The sequence below is a fragment of the Thunnus thynnus genome, chromosome 20 (genome assembly GCF_963924715.1).
Source record: "Thunnus thynnus chromosome 20, fThuThy2.1, whole genome shotgun sequence".
NCBI classification, from domain to species: domain Eukaryota; kingdom Metazoa; phylum Chordata; class Actinopteri; order Scombriformes; family Scombridae; genus Thunnus; species Thunnus thynnus.
Genome location: NC_089536.1, coordinates 14,287,402 through 14,308,217, shown reverse-complemented (window position 1 = coordinate 14,308,217; position 20,816 = coordinate 14,287,402). Strand labels below are relative to the sequence as shown.

The 20,816-nt window shown below is 40.0% G+C and overlaps 1 protein-coding gene across 5 annotated transcripts in view; it reads right to left on the bottom strand.

Moving 5' to 3' along the window:
- Positions 1-16,989, bottom strand: part of plce1 (phospholipase C, epsilon 1) — an 86,811-nt gene extending 69,822 nt beyond the window's left edge. For 4 of the 5 annotated variants that reach the window (XM_067577112.1, XM_067577114.1, XM_067577115.1 and 1 more), the window contains exons 1-5: positions 16,848-16,989; positions 5,281-5,439; positions 4,034-4,698; positions 3,419-3,823; positions 2,975-3,184 (exon numbers count right to left, since the gene is read on the bottom strand). In XM_067577112.1, the coding sequence (XP_067433213.1) occupies positions 2,975-3,184; positions 3,419-3,823; positions 4,034-4,698; positions 5,281-5,407 (1,407 nt within the window). In that variant the 5' untranslated portion in view covers positions 5,408-5,439; positions 16,848-16,989. Of the gene's footprint in view, positions 1-2,974; positions 3,185-3,418; positions 3,824-4,033; positions 4,699-5,055; positions 5,440-16,847 lie in introns of those variants that run through there. The other variant, XM_067577116.1, reaches the window with a different exon arrangement.
- Positions 16,990-20,816: the final 3,827 nt, after the last annotated feature.

The window sequence follows — 20,816 nt, the reverse complement described above, 5'->3', positions numbered from 1 at the left end:
CATTTGTTTGTGATGAGGTGTTTTTCATCCTTTTTTGCGATCTTGATGACAACTCTGCTACAACTCTACTTATTCACTTCTGCCCAGTGTTCTCAGAGCGTCTGTGGTGACCCCTTAGAGGAGTAGCTCATATGGTGTTTTGACAAGGCAAGTGCTGGCAACTCCCCCACTTTCAATAGGCTCATTATTAAAACAGCTCTGCCTGGACTGAACTCAGACCGTATTTCTACAACCACAAAGGACTCATAAAAACACTTTGCCAAAAGTCAGAAACCACACTGCAGCATGCACATGAGTGTGAGTGTGTGTGTGTGTGTTTGTGTGGCATGAGTGTACATGCCCCCCTCCACACGTGAGAAACTTTAGACAGTGCTTGGCTCTGTTGTGGCGGTCCCATGTATGTATGCATGAACTCATAAAAAAGACGAATACATATACATGTCGGAATCGCATCATAAAAATGTAATAGATTAAAAAGTGCACAGTCACATGCACAGACCTGTGCCCCTGTTATAATACCTGTGGAGACCTGATTTGAATTAGAAGCACTTTTTAGTAGGTTTTTTAAAATTAAATTTTGGGCAAATTCATGTCATTTTGAAGTGTTCTCCCATTACAGGTCTTAGCAGATGCATGACTCAGTGTCATACACAACAAAACTTTTTTATAAACATTAATATTACCACATTATTAATTACTTATTAATATCACAATTTTACACAGTCAAAAGTCAGTAGGTGGCTGACATTGACACACTGGTAAAGGCAGTAGGCTGCAGTAAACATGGTGATGCCTGTAAAGTCACAAAGTGCACAATTGCTTGGCTATAGAATCATTATCCTTACTATTACAGCTGATCTTAGCTCACTATTACAATGGAATTAAAACTAGTGTCATATAGCAATGGTTACACATATTAAAAAGGAAAATGGAAGCAACAATAGGTAAGCTACTATAACAGACTATTTCATGAGTGCATGTGTCTTCAAGACACAGAGTTTCTGTCTCCATGTGTTTTGAGTTTCTACAGGAAGAGGAGGGATAAGATAACAAAAAACAACTAAAAAGCTTCCTGTTGGAATTTGGTAATATGTGGCACAGCACGATTAGTAGTCTCCACAGAATGTCATGATATTTGCACCTCCAAGACTGAAAAAGCATGAGTTATGACATACGGTTGTTAAATGTGAGAGTCAGATAAAACGCCTTCTGAAAGGTAGCTATATGCTGTATATTCCTGGAATTGTGCTGCCAGGATTTGCTCAAATTGAACAGCCCCCGTGAGATGTTTTGATGTGTGTAAAACACTCTCTTGCTTGGAAACTGGATAATAACATAGCAATGTCCTGGGTTCCCTCTCTGCCTCTTTCCTTCCATCCATCTCTCTCTAACTTTCTCTCTCTCTCTGTCTGGCTCATTCACCCTCTCTCCAATTTTCATGGCTTTAACTTTAATGCAGATGCCAACTCTGCTCAGTCCATTTACACACACGCGTGCACACACACACACACACACATGCGCGCGCACACACACACAGAAGGCTCAGTCATTCAGTCTGTCAGTAATATGGGGAGCAGAACTAACAGAGAATAAATCATTTTTCCGCAGCAGGGGCCCACCTGAACAAAGAGCCTGTGTGTATGTGTTTTTGCGGTGTGTGCGTGTGTGCGTGTTGGTCTATTAACATATTTCTTGAACAAATTATTCGTCTTTCATGCATAACGGGCAGAACATTTCAATCCAAACAGAGGCAGGCAAAAGCCAAGAACAATTCTTCTCCATTGAACCAAGAATCAATCAAATCATAAATACTCCTGTACCACTGCAGTGATCAAGTATTGCGCTGTTGCTTGTGGCAGAGAGAGGAGAATTTGAGAAGCAAACCGCATACAACCCCGATGCCTTATCATCTATGGAAATTTCGCATCATTTTAAAGCGCTTCAAGAATAAGTACATTATAGCTTGAAGCAAAACGTCAGTGATGCAAGACCATGAACACCGTAAAGACTGAATAGTTCCCACTGCAACATACTTCCTAAACTCATAAAAAAGGCAATTTTAATGACCCTTGGCTTAGGATGATCATGGAAAACCTTTTTAATTGTGCTGGAAAAACTTCATGTGTCTGTTTTGTCTTGTGTTTTGGACTAACAGTATACTTTCATTTTTTTTTTTTTTAAAAATCAAGTCTCAGAGTTGTAGAGGTCCCAATTTTCCAATTTTTTGCACATAGCTGCTTTGCTCCGTCAGTGTTTGTCCACCCTGAAGAGAAGCAGAGCTGTCAATTAACCCATTGCGGAGTACTTCTACAATTGCTCTAATTGGCTTTATGAGCTGCTTTTGAACTAATTCTGAACTAATCATGTTTTCAGATGGATATATAACTACATCTTCACAGTTGGGGTCTTCCTGGTTCTGACTCATTTTCTTCCCGTTTACTGTTCATCCAAAGCTCTTCCTTTCAGTGTTACTCTTTCATCTCGCTTTCAAAAATGTGAGATTTTTCATCTGTCCCCTCTTCGTGACATGGTGTAACACAGTCTTGTCATTTGTTGCAGCAGCTTATGGAGAAACTGGGACTGTTTGGTTTGAAGCAGCGAATCATCCTGACAATACAGCTACAGCCAAATCACTGTAACGTAAGAATGAAATTGCATAGAAGCTTGAATTGAAATTTTAATTTTAGTTCGATTTATCCTGCAGACTTTCTTGAGGTCCTTTTGAGACGCACTAATAAAGTTCTCCCTTAACGTGAGCATGTTAACAGTTGCCTCAGTGTGAAAGACAAACTCTCCAAGAGCTGAGAAGTTCACTGCTTTGCTGTCCTAAATCAGTTTTCTAAAACCTTTATAGCACAGCTAAATCCTTGAAGTCTGGAATGCTTGTATTATGTGTTTGCGTTTAAAACCTGGTCTTGTGACACACCTGTGTAGTCATGCATACTAACAGAGTATTTGTATATTCAATCCTTACCTGCTGCAGCTTAATCCCAACAAAGCACAGCATCCCTCTGGAGACTCTGAAGTCTTCTCCCACACCACGCATTAAGATTGGCCACATATCATTCTTACTAGGTTGCCGTGTCCTGTGACAAACAACCTCCTCCCAGGCCTCCTCTGAAATGCGTCCTGACGGCAGTGTCCTGACAATCGCTCTGGTTCCAGTACACACTGACTTGGTCATCTTATGGAGAGAAGGACAGTATTTCAGTATTTATCACTGATTTGAAGTTTTGAAGACATTAATGTGAGGATTGTTGTCAAGATTGAGTGAAAAGGGATACAAATGAACATAAAAATATGTTCAAGATATCAACTGAACATCTTTGTTCAAGATACAAATTCTATATAAAAACTAAAACTCACCTAACCAATTAAAAGACCAACAGAGACGAATCAGAATTTTGCATCTATGTACCTTCTGATTATTCTTGAAGAACCGTCTGACTAGGACGGTGGAACGCTCTTTACGGTTCCTAACAAACTCTGTGTTATCCAAGAAACCATCTCCCTCATCACTGCTGCTGCCCCCGCTGCAGATCCTGGTCACTTCCGAGGACAACCTCTCATCGTGCCTCAGGGTTGTTGTCATGGTTTCGAGAGAGCCCCGACGTAAAAACAGTTTCTCCAAGGAGGATTTGTTAACCCGGGGCCTTCTGTTGAGCCTCTCTAAACTTGAGTAGCCATCTTTGAGATGGTGCTGGTGGATGTGACCGTTTTGTTGATGCTGCCTGTGGTTGGAAAGGGGAGAACTACAGGGAGATGACATCAGAGAGCTTGGTTCACTGGAAGGACTGCACTGGGATGAGAAGCACGGTGACGTCTAGAACCAGAAAACACGGCAAATTAAAATGGTCAGAATGATGTATGGCTCAATTAGCAGTGCCTTAAACAGGCAACCTAACAGGATACAGCATTAAATCTACAGTGTAAACATTGTGAGAGCACATACAGAACACAACAAAGGGGGTGATGTAGCCTTGATGTAGTGAATTAGCAGGTAATCAGTGCTAGTACCTCCCTCCTTTATTACCTTGTAGAAAGCCAGCATAGACACGGGCATGCTGCTGCGGCGGATGTGGCGGTGGTTTGGCTGAGAGGGGCTCGGGCTGAAGTGAGGACTGTGAACAGGGCTGGATCTGGGGCTTGGACTGGATCTGGGGCTGTGGCAACAGTTCATGTTTGGATTTGTGTAAGGGCTAGGGGTGCAGGAGCATCGAGTGCTGCCAGTTCTGTTTCTGCTTGCATCCACACCCTCACCAGTGATGTCCAGCTGGCACGGAGATCCTTGTGAACCTTTCCCAGGTATCGGAGTAACTGTGTTAGTTATTCCTTCGATTCTTTTGCCAGCCGCCCACTCTGGATAAAGTTTTTCTCCCATGCTCCGGAGTTTTGAGCTGTAATCCAAACACTCATATTCCCCGTCCAAAATTGTGCCTTCCCCACTGTCGCACGACAACTTCCTATATAAGACAAGGGAAGGGCTACTTTGCTGTTTTGACTGCCACAATTGGTCAGAGTACTGTTGTACTTCCCGGCTGTCATTTGAGTGTCTGGCTTCTCTGCTGGGCCTGCTCCCAGCAGACGGGGGTGAAGAACGCTGAGGCAAGACTACAGCCCCAACCTGTGTCAGATTTTCTTCAGTAGCCATTGTGTCTCCCTGGTTCACCCAGCTTTGTCCCTTGTTTTGCTGCAGCTCTGAAAAGAAGTAAAAAATTCTATTGATGAAATTTATCATAACAGCATTTAGATTAATTCAAAATTTTGTCCTTTATTTATCTGAAAAGCATCAGTCAAATACATTCCACCAACACTCTCTAAATTCCTAACACTGGAGAGGCAACTTTTCCATCTCAATTAGTGGCTCCATAAAGCAGCAAGAGGAAATGAAATTTGCAGAGGAAATGAAATTTGCAGATTCAAAAACCCATATATTGTGCTAAGTGACAGCATTCTTGTGCTTACAAACTCAACTGGTCTAGATGGGTGATGTTAGGTTGTCCTGCTTTCCCATAATTCAAACCTATGTTTCAAACTTCACTTTAAAATACTTACTTAGACAATCAGAAGGGTCCACATCAGGTCATGCTGCACAAAAGTCCTTAGCCTCTTTTTCAGATTCAGTATGCTTTCTTGGACATAGGCCTGTCCTGGAGCAAATATAACTTCAGTGTCCAATGACCTCTTCAGTGACTAAGAAAGCACATCGATACAGAGTGTGCTCTGTTTGTGTGGGTGTGTGTGTGTTGTGGAAACAGAAGCTTGTGCAGCTGTACAAACCACCAGATAGAGAAACACGGAGGTGACCCTGGAGGACTGAGGAATTTCCTTGATAGTACAGTTCACAGTCACAGCTTACAAGGCCATGTGTGCGCCAGTGTGCACTAGTTCTGATTGGTCCTGACATGTATCTGTGCCATGGTTATCCACTGGCAGGTCCTGAGAGAGAGAAAGAGAGAGAGAGAGGCAGAAGGAACACAGACACATCAGTCAATATTTTCCTGTGTTTTCTGGTATTAAAAGGGTAATTTTCACTCTATTTTTTTAAATTCACAATAAAATAAATGGTCAATTGTCACGCTGTTAAAGTACATTCAAAGAGAATAATAGGGTGAGATGGTTAGTCAGCTAGTTATACAAATGCGAAAAGGAACATGGAGTGCAAAACAAAACATGAGAAACGCATAAAACATATTTTACTACCGTTTAAAATATGCCAATTTTCTCTCTCATTTCCTTCCGTGCTCCCTTCTTTCATCGCATCAGCTTTCTTATCTATAGCTATTCAACTACATCACTGCAAAGTGAGCGGGCCATTGTGCCTGAAACAACTGAATCAACAAATGCTGAATTTAAGCGAGAAGGGAAAGACAGAGGGAAGGAACAGCACTTATTTTACACCCATCAATACTACCAACTTTCTGGGGCAATAAGAATAAAACTATAAACAGTACATTTATTCCCACTTCCTGAGATGATGTATGAGGTGTATGAAGTTTTGTGTGCTCGGTATGGAGCAGGGGTTTTGAACGTCTGACACTGTGGGCCCCCTCCCAGACAAAACTGAGACAACTGCAGCCCCTCACAAACCTCTGATATCAATAATTGAGTTTGTTTGGACTATCACCCCTCTGAGGTACTTTTTTTTTTTATTCTTCAGTAATGTTGTGTCTTGGAGAAATGGTTCAGTTTAACTCCAAAGGAAAAGCTTAACAGTGGAAAGATGTACTTCGAATAAGTCATATCATCACCTCAACACCAAAGTATCAACATTTCACAGCATGCTGCTAGTAAAAAGTGGATATCAACTCTGTTTATACCACAGTTATCTTACCATCATCTTACCATTATCATGAGCTTACATTTTGCAGATTTGGAGAAAAACAGTGTTGATTGGACAGTTTTACATACACACACACACACACACATATATATAAATATATACATATACCAATACTGTGATATATAAATATCACAGTATTTGATACACTCCCCCAGTCTTCCCTCAACACACACATACACTTGTTATCATTATCAGAATTTCTGATTACTATAATCAGTTGGTTTATTTGTGATACTGTCCAGCCCTGTCTTTAAATGAAACAACACACTAGTTAAAAGAAGCCGGTTATGCAAAAAAGTATCTGATCTACATCCATGACACTAACAGGCGTCCCTATGAAAGTCAACAGTCAATTTTATATGGCTGGTATTCATCACACCGAGCTCTGCAGTAAATAGGGAATGATGTCTCTCATCCAATACCACAGAAAATGTTTTTTTTTCATTTCCTCTCATTCTGTCCATATCAATCTAGCACACTAGTAGGGAGTCATTATGCAACATGCTTGCAAGAAATAAGTCCATAACAGACACTCTCACCCACAACATGCAGGCTTACTAATTGTGTGGTTCTGGTACCATCATGGTGGCCAGCGACGAATAAATCCAAAAAACTAGTACCCGAAACCTCATAATTAGAGTGACCACAGCCCTCAATTCCCTGCCAAAATGCGTGGGCCACAGTCGGAATGTGGGACTGACCCCGAGAGGAAGGACCAGCCTCAGGGTTAGACATTTAGTGAGTGTGTGTGTGTGTGTGTTTGTGTGTGTGTGTGTGTAGGGGGGGGGGGAAATACCGACAGGCAGAGAAGTGGTAGCTTAGCACATAGATTCTTGGTAAATTCTAGCGGTCAAGGCATTCAAGTCTAGCCCACAAACACACACACACACACACACACACACACAAGTATATCAAGGTGTCTGTGTTGGATGTCTGCAGCCTCTTTTCACGGCTCTGTGCTACATTCACACAAGACAAGTGCTCCATTCATAAGCCGGCAGTGACATCTAACCTTCATACGACTTCCTCTACTTTACAACTTTGCCATTGACTTTTGAAGCAACTGATTTGATAGTTCCAAAAAGATAACCTTTAATGATGGGACATTCGGTGATAGCGCTGCTTGATTTATGATCTTTTTGTTAAATGCCAGAACACTGTTCCACACATCTACAATGGCACTCTGACTCAACTGAATCCAGCACTTCATCATAGCAGAACAAACCCACATCGAGCATTAGACAGCGTTATTGTTTTACTGGTGTTGCTGAGGCAGTTTTAAAAGAATAAACCACTCCTGTAGTAATAAATGGGAGACATGACCTCATTTTGCATGGAAAACATGCAAAACTACTTGATATGGTTCGCCAATTATTTTACCAGACCCTGCTTACCCAGTGTAATTCTGAAAATCTGCTTTGATAATACACATAACAAGTTTTTCACAAACTATTTTTGCAGCACATCGACACTTCACATTGGTGCCTGTGGAAACTGTATATATGACCTTTCATAAAACGGATTTGGGAAGTCAGGGAAGACAGGTTTGGTGACCATGGAGATTTGCATAGTATTTACCTTTAATAGACCCTTGACCTCCCTTATACAAAAAATAAAATAAGAATAAAATAATTTCCCAGATGGTATCAATAAGGTTCATCATATTATACTTATCTAATAAAATGTGTTAAAAAAAGCATAAAATGCTACACAAATATGCAGTATGTTAGCTCAAATACTTAACTAAACTAACAACAAGTTCCAGGATAATGGATTTCGTTGTGTCAGTTGCACAATCTACCTCTTGGCTGAAAGTGCAACACCTTACAACACCTTGCCTGGAGCTACACCTCTGATTGAGAGCAAACACATTCAAATCTAATAACATGCTGAAGGTGGTTTCTCTCAACACCTCTGACAAAACATAGTGAAGAACCTTTTCATCTCCATTTTTTTGAATGTTTACAGGGAAGATGCTTTGTCATGGTTAAACTACTCAAAAGTCAGTTTTCAGAGGCCCGTGTCATCATCAGCAAGTCATCAACGATCATGTCAGATCACATTTTTGGAGTACTCCGTTCGTCACAGTGGTGAGAGCCCACTCAAGTCCGTAACAGGAAGAATCTCGCTGGCATGTGTCACAGCGAAAAAACAGGTCCGACCAGATGTATCAAATGTTGGCAAAGCATATGTGCAAAACTTTTTCGCAACTACATTTGACAGTGTATTTCTCCCTGGTGCCTGTGTTATGGTTGCTACTCATGCTAGATATGAAACAAATCATAAGCATGCGACTGTTTTTTCTTTTTATATTTACCATAATAATGAACAAATTACATGTAATCTGTGTTCATCTCTCTTTGAGCCTGTGTTTACATGCCTACATTCCCAACTGCCTAAAATCCAAAATCCAGTTTGGTATGTAAAGTATAATTTGTTATGGGCAACTTGCATTGAGATGGGGTGTGGTCATGGAAGTGAGATAAGCAGCCAAAGCACAGGCAAGTCTTGGCAAATACTAAAATTAGAGGGAGTAATAAGACATGAAAGTGAAACTAAATGTGTTGCAGAAAAGTCATGATTAAAAACATGTAAGAGACTGACATCAGTTTTCTAATTGGTGACCATCTGTGGTTTCAGTCGCGGCCGTGCGGATGATGGCTGTCACGTTAAGGCTGATGTCATTTCAGGATGCAAAGTGAGACGTGACGCATGTAAGGGCATGAACCTATCCGATTATGGGTCAGGAGGGCAGTACTAGCATAACATTTTGGTTACTCGAGGCAAGAGGTTGCATACTGTAACTTTAAATCCCGAAGCCATGTGCCTTGAGGCATGATAGACAGCTGTGAATGCCATCAAGCTAATTTAAAAACACTCTGAAATTAGCAACAGGATAGCACTTCCACACTGTGTTTACTTAACATGGAAGCGTGTGGATCTAAAGTAAGGTTTGAAATAGCCTAGTTGTGCTACAGCTGCTCATTTAGTGTCTTTCCTCCATGGCTGTGCATTTAATTCTTATAATTTACAGAACTAGCAAATAAACGGCAATAATTAAGACAGCTTTACACCATAACTACAAAGTAGGCCTGTAAGAGTGAAATTTACACACTGCAGAACGGTAAGTAATAAAAAAGAATGATTAAATCTCTGTGGTTACAAAACCTGAAAAACAATTCACTCACACACACACACACACACACACACACACACACACAGTTCAAAGTAGCTCTTGTTATCAGCTGAACTGTGACCCTGTCCGGGAAAGCAAATGGCTCTTCCCGTCTAAATCTCAGCCTTGGGCCAAAAACACAGACAGGCAGACACACACGCATACACACAGGAAACCAGGTCACACTGACTGACAAGTGCACTGACCAAGAAAACCCTCAATCACTTCTACTTCACTTGATGTATTATAAAGAATATTATTGTCCAGCACAACTCTTTATGTCAGGCATCCTGTCCTATGAAATAGCACGAATTTTAAGTTTAAAGTATTTGGATATAATTTTATGACAATACTTACATTTAATGTAGGTATATGCCTCTTTAAAAAAAAAAGTTTTGTAAATCAAATACTTCAGGTTTTCCTGATCATTCAAGATTCTGCTCAATCCGGGACAAATGAGTGAGAGACAGAGAGGGAGAGAGCGAAAGAGTGTGTGTGCGCACGTGTGCATGTGTGTGTGTGTGTGACAGAATGATATGAAGGGATGGGCCTTGCACAGTCAGCAACCAATCAGATTGTGTTTTTGAAGTTTGTATATAATTTATCGGCATATATCTTAACGGTCCAGTGACACACACAACTATTTCATTCCAGACACTATTAGTGAATGGTTGCTATTCTAAATGAGATACTGTATATCTATGTTGGTATAAATATAAATTTTTTTAAGATAAGTGACGATAAACCTTCAATATAATAACTCATAAATAATCTTAACTGTAATTATATAATGCCAAACAATTTTCTTGATTTCAATGATTTTGCAACAATGTGTGTAGATATCTCGTTTTGGAATGAAATCAAGTAACAAATACACAAAAGATATCTGCGAGCACAAGATCAATATACACAGCGGACAGAAATTAGCATAATCATCCCGACACTCTTGTTCCACAAATTTTACTGCGATGACTAAGAACCATGATCCATGAGCACTTTATTCTTTTCTTATTTGTGCCTGGCAACATCAAACGTTTGAAACAAAATTTGCCTTGATGACCCGAAATGACCTCATTTTTAGAGCTGGAATTAAAAACCCGAAGCATCTTGATGGTGTAAACACGGCACAACATCCCAAACATAAACAAAAGCACACTAACTTCCAAACAAGGATTATGAATTGATTTTCCTAATCCACGTCTAATTCCTTTGCTCCTTTTATCATGCTAATTTGTGGCTGTGCTTCATTTTGCTCACAGGTGCACTACATAACGTGCACTTACACTCCTGATGATGTTGGTTTTTATACTACAAAACACTATACAACACTATATGTAGTTCAGACTATCACAGACAGGCTCAATCCTCTCAATTGTAGAATACTAAAAAGATACTGGAGGCATTTTTTTTTTTCCAAAGTGACAAATGCCTCAAAAATGAGCTTGTATACTGGTTTAAAAGGGCTTGAATACTTCAATAAAAGCTGGGGCAAAACGCTGTAATCTTAACCTCGCGGCTAAAAGACATGGTAAAATAAGGACAGACGGTTTACTGCCCATCTTGTTTTAAAAGAAAACTGTTAGGTACACTGTGCATTGAGATCCAACCTTTCCCATGCTGCAATAAAGTGTAACACATGTTGATGAATGCAAAAGGAGATGATCTCAGCACCTCTGACAGTTCTGAAGAAAACTGGATATAATCAGAATCAGATGGTTAAAACACTGTGAATAACTTTTTGTATTTTTGTGTGTGTGTCAGTTGTTCCCACATAACATACAGGCCATGTTACAGTATCTCCATGTAGCACGGACATGCATACGGAGACTTGTACTTGTCACATGAACACCTGTGAAGTCTCATGTATTACCAGAGAGTTTTAGTGAATCTGCTGGCATCTCTGAACTGCAACAATTAGTCGATTAACCAATTATTCCATTGAATTAATTGGCAATAATTTTGATAATCAGTTCCGGCTTCTTAAATGTACATTTTTTCTGGGGGGTTTCATGATAGCAAACTGAAAATCTTTGGGTTTTGGACTGTCGGCCAGACAAAACAAGACATTTTAAGATGTCACCTTAGACCCTTGAATGAAAATAATCGTTAGTTGCAGTCCTAATAAGGTCTCCTTTATGATCTTGGTTCAGTGATAAACTGCCGATGCAATGTGGAGTGTCATTTCTTGCTCCAAGGGGAGGAAGGATACAATAGCGGTGAATACTGGACTTACAGTGGAAAGGAGGCAAAAAAAATAGGACTGCAATGGGAAGTCAATACTGCTTTGTTTTTCCTCGTTGAGTGAGTACGCAACTGTTGACAAGTTAGTTCATCAATTCATGAATTTGAAGTTACACAACTCTAAAGTGGACCTCGTTTTGTTTCCAAGTTGAGACATTCAACTAGTAATTGAAATGATGGAAACACTCATGCCCCGTGTGATTAATAACATTTTTATCTGATGGGTCTTCAATCAAAATGAGTAACAATTTGTTTTAATGAGTTTGGGTCCCAGGACTGGAATAGTTTTTCAAACCCTGTCCTAAATCAGTGTTTATCCCTTCAACGGGGGGCCTTCACTCTCGCATAAAAGCCTTTTTCTAATGTTCATTCATGAGGGATTATTTCACAACTCATCCAAACGATGACTCACAGCCTGGTATGTGATTAGGTCCTACTTCACATGCAGCACAAGAAAGTAAAGCCCTGATCAGTGAGGTACACATGGGTTATTGGTAATAACCTCCACACTTCATATTTAAGACTTTCTTTTACAACACAGTGGGATGGATAAAGGAAAGTAGGAGATGTGGAAAATGTAAAATGAGAGCTGGATTCAAACGGAGCTGAAATGCCACTTATCCTCCTGAGCCTCCAAAACACTGCTAAATACTTCACACTCAGATTCAGCATTGGATCTTTAGCATTCCTCCAGCATAATAAGCAGGTCAGGGAGAGAAGGAATCCCCTTTTCTGTTGTGAAGGGGTCACAGGAAAAAAAAAAAAAAAAAAAGCTATTCTGTGAGACTACAATAGATAGACGCTCCAACTGGTGTCACGCGTCTGCAAGCGAAGTAACAGTCACGCAGTAACAACGCAGATTTCCACTAGAAAACCTTCTCAGTCACAAAGGGGAGATGTAAATGAAGACAAGGAGGCAGATTTGTGAATGAAATCTAAGTTTTTAGAATACTTAGGTGTTACTAAAAAGGTGACTATTAGTACTGTAGAGACAGTACCAAAATCTTTCTTCTGTCTTTACTTAGTACAGATTTGGGTTCTATGCTAAATCTAAAACACTCCTTTTGATAGACAAGTGAGTCAAGTAACACAATTTATTACATTATTATTAACAAATATAACCTGGAGCAACATGCAAATATTTGTATGGCCACACTTAATGCCAGCTACCATAAAGTAAATTTGTCCTGCGAAAACAACAGTAACCAACGGGGCAGAGTATCCAACAATTTATGCATCATGTTCTTAGATGGCTCCAAACCACAGTGTACACTGATGGCTTATTAAGAGCTTAGCAGACATTAAAACAGGAATAAAAGAGATTTTTATTGTATCAGTAAACGTCCCATCAGGCATTAAATGCACTTACAGAAAACCCTGCACAGTTCTCTTTAAAACTGAGGTAGAATAAGCCCCCTACATGCAAAGGATCCCCCCCCCCATCCCCCTCTTTCTTTAACGCTGAGGGTCAGAAAGAAAAGACGCATCATATGACTACAATACAATCACATTCCTTAAACTGGTCGCCATTGAAAAGAAACTGTTACCATGAAGCGCAAAGACCTGGACAAAGGGTGAGATGTGATGGCATGTGCTTTAGAGTACCAATAAAAATCCACCAATAAAAACAAAAGTCCAATCAAAAAACTGACATGGCGTTTCAACCCTACCCAACACTGAATCGCTGCAGCGTTCAATAAGCCAAAACGCTGCTAATGGCTGATTTTTATTAAAAAACATAATCTAAAACAACCTCAAACTGCTGATGGATTAACAACCAGCGGACATTAACTGTGCTGTGAATTGTGGATTTAATTACACATGACAGTCAACCATCGACAACAAACTTAAAAAAAGAACACGTGAAAAGTCAAATTACATTCTTCATACTTCTGTTATTATTCATTTTTACAATGGGAACAATTAAATAGTGCCTCGACTGAGGAAAGCAATTCAACAAACTTTTGAATCCCAACCTGAGTGAGGCTTGAGCGAATTCAAAGAGCTCGAATTGGCCCGAACTCTTGAGTGTCAAGCCCAGCCAGCTTTGGGCAGAAAATCACAGCAAGTGGGTAAGAACTGATGGAAAAAACACTTTCCATCTGCTTGCCTGTAAATGTCACAGAAGAAAGATTAGCTGAACAGAATGTGAACTTTATCCATAACCAGATAAACAGGATGGCATTGCATTTATTTGGAGAAATAAGGGCACAAATATTACTCTTCATTTGAGGCAAGTGCTTCCAAACTTTTGGGTAAGGACCCAAAATGAGTCACATGTCTGTTCCTGGTAGGTCCCCACAGAACAAGGGTGCTGGTTATGCTTATATTAGTCATGGTCAGATAATGAGGCCAAATTGGCAAAGGGTTACACTAATAAGTTGGCAATGTGGGCCTACACACCCTGAAAATCTTTAACGCTGTGATCTGTCAGGAATTACCAAGGCCGAGGAATGAAATTACTTTAATTCATGAGGATTTTATCAAACCAGCCACACAGACAGCTCACAAATACCGACACAGCTGCATGGGAAACACACATGAGCATGTCAAGAGACTCCGTCGTCATTAAGGGGTAAAGCGAGAGAAAACGATCTACCTTTCCACGAAGAAAAGACAAGAATAGGGATGAAACGACAGCCTGCAACCCCTCTGCAGGTTACCTTTCATTTTCAACACAGACTCGCTCTGTCAATAACAAAATGAGAGGCCGGTTAATGCTGCGAAAAGTGCTGCAAACAGAACAGACTTTTCATGCGAGGGACCTGGAGAACATATGGCTTTGATTAGAGGGCAGGGCAGAGAGAGACGCCAGTGGAAACTGTACAGAAAGAGAGAGAGGCTCTATGTGTGTGTGTGTGTGTATCAGTGTAACAACAAGAGGGAGAGGGCTGACTCAAGAAGGGGTGACTGTATTTTCACGGTGAATGAGTGTGCGAATGCTAGTGTGTGCATGTTAACAAAGACAATAAAAGATGACTCAAAATGGGGAAGGGAGGCTGCTGGACTTGAAAAAAGAAAGACACCAGTACCTGTCTTTTTGAGTTTGTGTTTGTGTCTGTGTGTGGCTATAATAACAGAAAGAGGCATAACAAAAGGTGAGACACGCCAGTAAAAATGATGGTGATAGTGCAAAACATTCTCTGTGACCTTGTGGCCATCAGTTAAAAGGTTTTCACGAATAACATTCCTGTTGCTGTCGATGAACGTTACATGAACTAGTTTATAGTCTGCTTTGTGCCATCTGCCATTATTTTTTGGTTTCAGGAGCAGATTACGTTTTTGGGAACAGAGTCGATGTTATGTAAGTGTACAGCAATCACAAAACATATGGCTAACTACCATCAAAATTTCACTAAAGTGTTCATTCTGTGCAGCCACTTTATTGAAATCTGGTTGCAGCACCAAAGCAAGACTCTCTATTTAGTGGGATCTGGATTATTACATCTAGATTATTAATTGATTAATCTGTCGATTATTTTCTCAATTGATTGGTTGTTTGGTCTTTAAAATGTCAGACAATGGTGAAAACTGTCAATAAATGTTTCCCAAAACCCAAGACGACATCCTCAAATGTCTTGTGTTACAACTTGTTCATGATAACACATCTTATCTAAATTACTGAACGCAAGACTTGTGTCAGAAGATCAACTTGGGAACAGCTAAAGAGGAAAACCACTTGAATTTCAATACCCGTAACACTACAGCGGTTATCAAGGATCAACAATTTCCATGTCAGATTGGCAGCTGCAGGTTCATCCTTTAATAAAGACAGCAAACAACTTGGAATACCAATACGCAGAAGATAACAAAGTTTAATGACTTAAAGCGGCAGAGCAAAGACAAACCAGAAAAACTGCAATGTCTTGAGCGGCTCCACAGCTCCACAACATTGAAGCACTTAAAGGGGTTTCTGGAAGAGAGGAAGCACAAATACAGAGAATAGCTAGATCGGAAACAACAAGTCCAACCAGTCTCCCATCCCTGTCTGTTACAGATCTCTTTGTCAGGACATCGACACACCTTCTCTCTCCAACTGCTGTAACAGCTGACATGATGCTGGAGCACACACGATGACTGGATGCGGTGTAAGTATGCACAATGGAAACAAACAGACACTTGGGGAGAGGTGAAGTCAAACATAGACATGCCCTTTAACACACTGTCATTTTGTCTGGTAAATATTTAACTAATATATAAAAAGGATGTTCCAAGTGTTTTAGATTGAAAAAAGTGCCAGTTTTAACACTAAGTCTCACTATAGAATCATAGTCACAGTGAGATGAATTTTCTTCATGTGGCGTCTCACTTTGCACTGTAAACAAGGTCCTGTGATCCTGTTAGTGTGTGTCAGACTGTCATATGGACTGTATTTATTCATAAGCTGCCCATGTGTCTCTGCACCACAGACACCAGCAGGCACAATTCCTGTGCTTTTTTTTATTCATTAATTTATTTATTTTTAGTGTTTCTGATCTGGATTGGATTCATCTGAGAAGTAATTCCCTTTCATTTCCATTTGGAAGTGTTTGATCTCCAATTTAAACCAATCGTCACTTTAACAACACAAACAAAACGGGGTTAAAGGTCACAGTCCCCAGAGGGATGCCTAGAGGACCATGTAAACACACAGAAACAAAAACTGTTAAACACCTTACCTGCCGACTAGGCGAATCACATTCAAAGTGAATGAGTGCCAATATTCAGTGTCAGTAAATACCAACAAGTTTTATGGTGTTGCAGCTCCCTCAAAAAGGCAAATAGCAGCAACGATAGAGCCCCCATATTCTCCGTTTCGAAGTATAAAGGGGTTTCTAAGGTTATTTCAGTAAGTTGTGCCGAGTCAAGCTAACACCCACAGTTCCCCCGCATGCAACTCCAAGTACATGCAATAACATTAATATTATATAATATTCTGAGCGACTTCGGGGTGCCTGGACTCCAGTTTTGGGAGTCACTGACACCGTACGCAACCTCACATAACAAACCATACACCCGACCGAGAGACTCATGCAACGCAAAGCCTGAAAAAACGTGTCTAAACTTCTGCTGAGGTGACAGTTTCGGGATGCCGTGGTACAAACTTACCAACCAGTGTAGTCGTATCCAGTCAGCACCCGTCAAAAGTCCGCATACCGGCTATTTCAACACATGTTCTGCTAAGTTTTCGTTGACTCGCTTCACACAAGTCTCGCGGAGGTACAGTTGATGCAGCAGCTCGCGCTACGGAGGGAAACCGCTCTCTTTTCTCTGATGCCTTCAGGTGCTCCTCGGATTTTTTACATTCTAACTTGAAGTTGATGTGGTTTTGTCAAATTGACCACATAACATGAATTTCTGAGTGGCTTTTTTGATTAGTTTTACGATTTAAGTGGGCTTCAGTGGCCACTTGTACTCGAGGTTTTTATGTTTATGTTTATTTAAGAAGGGACAATACATGTTAGTTAACATGAGCACTTGGGTCCATCATGTAAATGTGCCAGATTTAGCCACACAGGCTAATTTTCATGTGCAGTCCCTGGCAGGTTGATGCCATATATGAAAAAAAACAAGTGCTTGTACATTACTTGTGTATTTCCATTTTATGCTGAACTTCTCAACTACATTTATTTCAGTAGAAAAATATTGCAATTTTTACTACATGCTTAACACCAGATTCATTCAATAATGAGTGATTTTACTTTCCATACATTAAGAAGCCAATATTTTGGTGATATCACTTATGCACTTTTAATTTAGTAAAATGTTGAATGCAGAACTTTTACAATAAAGGATCTCAGTATCACCACTGGCAGCAGCAGATACTGTAGGAAATAGATTTTTATTTAAGTGGGCTTATTTGTATTACGTAGCAAAGATTTTTTTTCAATTTCATGATTCATATTCATTCAATTCATACTCTCAGGAATAAATATATCAAGTCAAGTAAAGTCAATTTTATCCATATAGCGCCAAATCACAACAGAAGGCACCTTTCACATAGAGCTCGTCTAGACCGTGCTCTTTAGTCCAATCTTTGTCAGTCCGTACATATATAAAATTGGGAAAATCCTAAAAAAACAACAACAACAAACAAACCTGTTTATTACATCTGATACAATGCAACTATCCCTAAATAAATTTGTGTTTACAGTAATAAACAAACACACAGTACTTGATGAGATCTTGAAAGCAAGAGCACGCGTTCTTTTGTCAGGGTAATTGTAAAAACTTTTTTTAATTATTATATGAATTGAACCAGTCTTGTCGTGGCTGTTTTATAACGTCTAATTACAAAATTCCAATATATCCAACAGCACGCGAAAGCGGCAGTGGCCACTGATATGCGGACAGGAGGACAATAACTCGGAGAGTTTGTGTGTGTGTGTGTGTGTGTGTGTTAGCGTGTGCGCGCGCGTGTGTATGTGTGTGTGTGTGTGTGTCACTACATTGGAATGTCTGGCAACAATTCCCAGACGTTCACATGCAGCGTGTCCTATAGGCTACATCGTTTCCTTTTAGCCCCAAATAATTAGTTTTAGAGCGATTACACTGCAAATTTAAGGTCTCTAAATTTTTGACTACTTGACCAAACCGCTTTCAGTCGATGCTGGCCTACAATTTTTTTGCCGATCTTGAGCCAGATGTGCCGGAGTCCGCATGTGATTACGATATGGTCTGGAGCTAAGACAGGTTAATTGGAGCAGAAAACATTTTAATAGATCATGTAGCTTAATGTGTTCTTGAAGTTGCGTGCGCAGTAAATAGGCCTACATGACATGTGGTTTCATTTATCTCTTGATTGCCTTATTGCTTTATAATTCTGAAAGTAAAAGAGACCGTTTCAGTTGTGTAGTAGTTTCGCCTGTGAACGCACCGCCACACGCCCCCCGAGACAGCGGGAGCACGCGCAAAAGAGTGATGCCCCTTCCACTTCACGGCCTATAACTGCATTTATTTCAACTTGGAAAATGAGGGATTATTTTCCAATTCCCTGCCGCTCCACTGATGGAAGGTCTTATGCCATCCGACAGGAATGTGCAATCCCTCCTTTCTTCCAAACCTCCTCCACCCAGGAGCGCTCAAACCTTTGGGAATCCCCAGTTTCTGATAAAAAGGAGGGCGGGTTACTTTTCCATTATTAGCTATCTATCTTCATTACATACTAACATGTGCTCTAAGTGACACACTTTCATCTGACTTTGTCCTAAGTCCTATCTAGCACTATCAAGTCCTGCAACGTCATGGTTGTGTCATTTTATTGATGGCACGATAGGGATGTAAATGTAGTCCAACGTGTATTGACAATGTCCATACATATCTTCATGTTTACCTGTTTATTACATCTGATACAATGCAACTTTATGCATTGCAGAATTACATTCAAGTGATGTACCACAAGTGTGTTTAAGGGAAAATAAAATGAAGTGAATTAGGGACTATGGAAAGAGGAACTCCAACCAAGAAGAAAAATAGAAAGGAGATAAAGAAGAGAGAGACTTTGATCAGAAACTTATCTTGGTTTTATCTTTTTATAAGTTGAAGGTAAACACAGTTTTAAAGCTTGATGAAAAGAGATATTTCTGTGTCGGGAGGCACACACACACACACAAACACAAACACAGATAGGCCTATGAGAGAAATCCAAAGATTGCATTCAGGTGCTTGTGCATATAATGATAACTTAATCTTTTAAGGCTATCTTGGACACACACCTCTGACCTTATCTGACACTGTAAGTGTTGACTGTTTCTTTTTTTCTCTTCTAAATAAACTTCTCGAAAGCAAACTGCAAAATGAACCTGAACTACATCTCCCATTGGTTGTTTAGCTTTGTTTTGCAATATAAATTTGATTTTAATTAAACGACTATCCTATTAAATTAAATGTGAACCTTGCTTAATGCAATTTTACACACTGACTTCTGGATAGTTTATGAAAGACTTTTAACATGTCAAAGCAGGAAAAGCATAGGTGCAATAAATAACATATATGATGGCTGAATCACATTTAGTTTATCTAAATTTATGACTCTGGTATATAGTCACTTTGAAAATATATATACCTTGGACACTTGAGTGGAGCTGAGCCATTGTTAATGTTATCAGTTCCACCTGCGCTTTTCCTGCTATGACAAGTCAAAATGTCTCCTGTGAAAAATACAGACAGGCGACAAATCAAAGGAAAAACTTACATAAAGTGTCTTAGCCATAACTGATTTTCATACTCATAAAACCATTCAGTGACCCCTCATACCCTGTGGATGGGAAATTGTCATCCTGGAAGAGAACACTCCCATCACAATAGAAATGTTTCATCATAGGATAAAGGTGATGACTAAGAACAACTTTGTATTGATTTGCATTGACCCTTCCCTTTAAGGGGACAAATGGACCAAGCATTAAAGCCTGTATCGTTCTCTTGGTGTACGCCACACATGCACTCGCCCACTTGTCTAGAATATGCTGAAGGATGACTCATCTAACCATATCGCTTTTTTCACCACTGAACTCTCAGATGTGCATTCATCTTTTTAATGAGGGGTTTATGCATTGCAACCCTACCTGCAACCTACCTCCCATAGATCTAAATGAATATGTCACTTTAGTAACTGTTCCTATTGAAACACTAGCCAGCTGAAACACGGCCAGTCTTTGTGACTGAGGCTCCCGCCGTCTGTGCCCGAACAATGAACCCTCTTTCAAAGTCACTTAGATCTTTTCCTCTTGCCATCTTGATACAAAATCAGAATTAACTAGGCCTGTTCAGCATTTTCATACATGCCACAGAGCATGACTGGATGTTAATTGCTTAATTTTACCATGCAGTGCACCTGTGTGGAAGTTTCCACATTCATTCATTGAGGTTTTTCCTTTAATTTGTCACCCATCTGTATATCATATAGCTTGTTCATTCAGTTAATGACTGCTAAGCATTAATAGAACCACAAATATTTGCAGTACAATAACTTCAAACTACCTACCATAACTTTTAACAGATTTAAGGATACTGATGAGAAGAAACATCAGGAGCCAATTTGTATTTTTGTGGATCCCACCCCCTGCTGTCAGGAAAGGT